This window comes from Egretta garzetta, unplaced genomic scaffold, assembly GCF_000687185.1.
Source record: "Egretta garzetta isolate BGI_Z169 unplaced genomic scaffold, ASM68718v1 scaffold79, whole genome shotgun sequence".
Classification (NCBI taxonomy): domain Eukaryota; kingdom Metazoa; phylum Chordata; class Aves; order Pelecaniformes; family Ardeidae; genus Egretta; species Egretta garzetta.
In genome coordinates, this window is record NW_009260791.1 from 2,981,602 (window position 1) to 2,984,660 (window position 3,059).

The following is a 3,059-nucleotide window of genomic DNA, read 5'->3' on the forward strand; positions in this document are numbered from 1 at the left end:
AGTTGAGATGTACCATTGTTTGGAGTCTCTTTCAGAAGACAGAGTCCAGGTCAAGGAGAAATCAGCAGTAATCTGATAAAATCTATGTTCTAAGTCAGATGATTTGCCAATTGACTTCAAAACAAAGATCTTCTTAATTATGTTAAATGAGTTGTTCACCTGAATTTCCTTGTAATAAGCCCAAATGTTGAAACATGGATAGACAGGTACTTTTTCCTTCTTTCAAGCAAGCTGCTCTGACTGGAAAACACTTCCTGGATGCTTCTCAGTGTCATGAAAAGACCAGAACAATAGCACAAATGGTACGTTCATACCAGAAATTTGAGCTGGGTGGAAACTGGGTGGATTGAAGCGGAATTAAAAAAAAAAGTCAAGGTGAATCTTAAAACAGTTTTAAAACTCTGAAAAACAACTGAGGGCAGAATCACCATCCTAAACGTGAAACTGCACATCAAGGGGTGAATACGTTTAAGACAAACACCTTTGTCTTCAAAATCAGAAGTAAGAATAAAACCTCCTATGCTGAAATTAATTACATGGGGCCTCCTCCACTACTGCCAGTTCCAGAAAAAAGTACTGGGTTTTTTTTTTTATTTTGCATTTCTTTTGGGAAGGTTCCTTGAAAAAGTTTCAAGACGACCAGATGGCTGAATGAGACATCCATTGTAACAGCTGACCCCACCACGTGGGAGGCAAGCCAAGGCCAAGCTTCCAGAAAAGTAGAAAGTGATTGCCAATCCAGGGTAAAGGAAAAAACAATATTAGTTCTATTGAATGCTCACTTTGGTATCAAATATGATCGTGTACGAGAAGCCTCCAATTCTGGAGCAAAGAAAAAGGCTGAGGATTATTTGTAGTGGATTTTGTCTCTTCTCCAGTAGCTCCAAGGTTTTCAGTTAAGAGCAACATTTAGCAACAAAGAACTGTCTGAAAGGAGACTATCAACACAAACGGTTCTTCCTGGTGGTTAAGATCCAGTAATAACATATTTGAATCTTGTAAGGCGTGGAAGGCCTCACCCTCCTGCTGCTGAAAAGCTCACTGCTTTCCAACAGAAGACTGTAACTATTTCTTAGTCCTATCCAGGAGTGCCCAAGGATTGGAGCCTTTATGGCTATTATCATGGCTATGATGCCAGATATACCAAGTACAACTGCAGTAAGTTACAGTCAGTCAGCTGTACCCCTACACCATGCCCTGGGGCTCTTTCTAACCAGGGAATCAGTTCATCAACTAGGTTGGCCAGTTCCAGTAAGAGAACAATCTGACAGTGAGCCACCCTCATCTGGAGGCTAACCAGCAATTACACCCACTTAAACCACCAGCTGGTTTCTTTAAGACTTTCTTTACCTATCAGGCTCATGGTTATTTTGATTTCTTAAATTGCGCCTTCTGCAAACTCCCTCACGGAACACCTCCTGAACTCCTATAGCATACCCAGGAGGGACAAACGCATAGGCAGAACACGATTCTCTGGTATGCCTATCAAGAGAAAAGAGCATACTCTCTCCAGAAAAAGAGGCCTATTCTATAAGGTGCTATTGCAAACTAAGCCATAACAGTGTATTTTCAAGAGCATTGCAGGGACTCCAAAGAAATATCCCCCCACAAAACCAGTTCAGCACAGATGGCTGGGACACAGCTACTCAGTGTAATAGGAGCGTTTTTTCATGCCACAGAGGACCAGGGAGTAGCCACTCAGGCCTCTCAGCACAGTAGATTGAAGCACAGTTGGTGCTAGGGTGGCCAGCAGGGCAAAGTGGGTTTGCAATTTAAAGAAGCCAAGAATATGGTATGCTGGAGACCACGACTGGCACTGCAAAAAGCTAAGTATCAACTCACTGAAACAAATACCATTGTCAATAAGGTGGAAGTCCAATGACCCTTTTGTCCACCTGAAGGTGTCAAAGGAGAAAAATCTGTATGTCGTTTCTTGACAGGTGCTCCTTCCAGCCGGAGATGCTTGTGGAGCAGCCATGCTAATCTCAGAGAGCAAACCTCCAGGCAGAATTTGAGCATTCTGGAGTGCTAAGCAAGAAAGTGAATCGAAATGGTTCCGCTCTCATCTTTCTTTGCCTCACTCTCCTGTGAAAGAGGGGTGCCAGACCATCTTCTGCTTTTTGAAGATGTACTGCCAAAACAGTTTCTGAACAAAAGGTTTCCTCGAAATCCAAGTGGGAACTGAGTTTGCATATTACTACCCACAAGTGAAACTCTCAGATGCTGCAAAGCTGGCTCCTAGCATAGCCTTTGTAGCCTGCACGTGGAAGAAAGGAAAAAGACTGTCACTATACAAACTTGATATCTGACCATCTCAGATACTGTACTCTGGCTCTAGCAAAAGCAAACTGCAAAAGTAAGGCGTCTGCTTACCCGTATTCTGTCTTGCTACCACAGATGGTGGCGAAACTAGTCACAAAATTATGTGTCGGCTCACATTTTAGTTCCCATGGAAGATATGCATGTACAGGAGGGAGGGGCCCCAAGTCCTGTTTGATGCTACTCTCCACACCTTGCACATGAGAAACTGTAGCTCCAGATACAACCCTGAGTGAAAACTACACATCACACAGAGGGCAACACCAGGAAAGGGACACAGCAGTCACACAGGTCCCATATCTAAGGACAAACTTCAAAGGGCATAGCACACCATGAGGGAAGAAAGGAAGAATCCTCCACTGGAGACACCAGCAGGATGACAGACAGGTTCTCCTGACCAGGCACCCACCTCTCCAAGAGAAGCAGACGGGGAATTCTTCCTGCGGAGATTTTCATCTGGGAAGAAGTCCTGGCGGGCTCGACGGCCCATCTTTAGTACCTGTAGTGCAGGGGGAGATGTGAAGGAGCAGAGGGCACACAGTTACTGACAAAAGCTGCTTCAGAGCAGGTGGAAAAACGCAAGCGACAGCTCTGCAGTCACGCTGTGCCCTGCAATGAGACACGTTCCCCGGCACCGTGCAAAACCGTTACCAGCTGCAGGTGTCAAGCCTGCAGCCGCCTCCCAGCCCGCGGCCGGTGCGTGGGTCACGCTCCTCCATCTCACCCGCGGGCCGCTCAGT

At 45.5% G+C, this 3,059-nt stretch overlaps 1 protein-coding gene across 1 annotated transcript in view; it reads right to left on the reverse strand.

Moving 5' to 3' along the window:
- IFT43 (intraflagellar transport 43) overlaps window positions 1-3,059 on the reverse strand; it is a 49,626-nt gene that overhangs the window by 42,128 nt on the left and 4,439 nt on the right. The window contains exon 2 of the mRNA XM_035902027.1: window positions 2,729-2,818. Coding sequence (XP_035757920.1) covers window positions 2,729-2,818 — 90 coding nt within the window. The remainder of the gene's footprint in view (window positions 1-2,728; window positions 2,819-3,059) is intronic.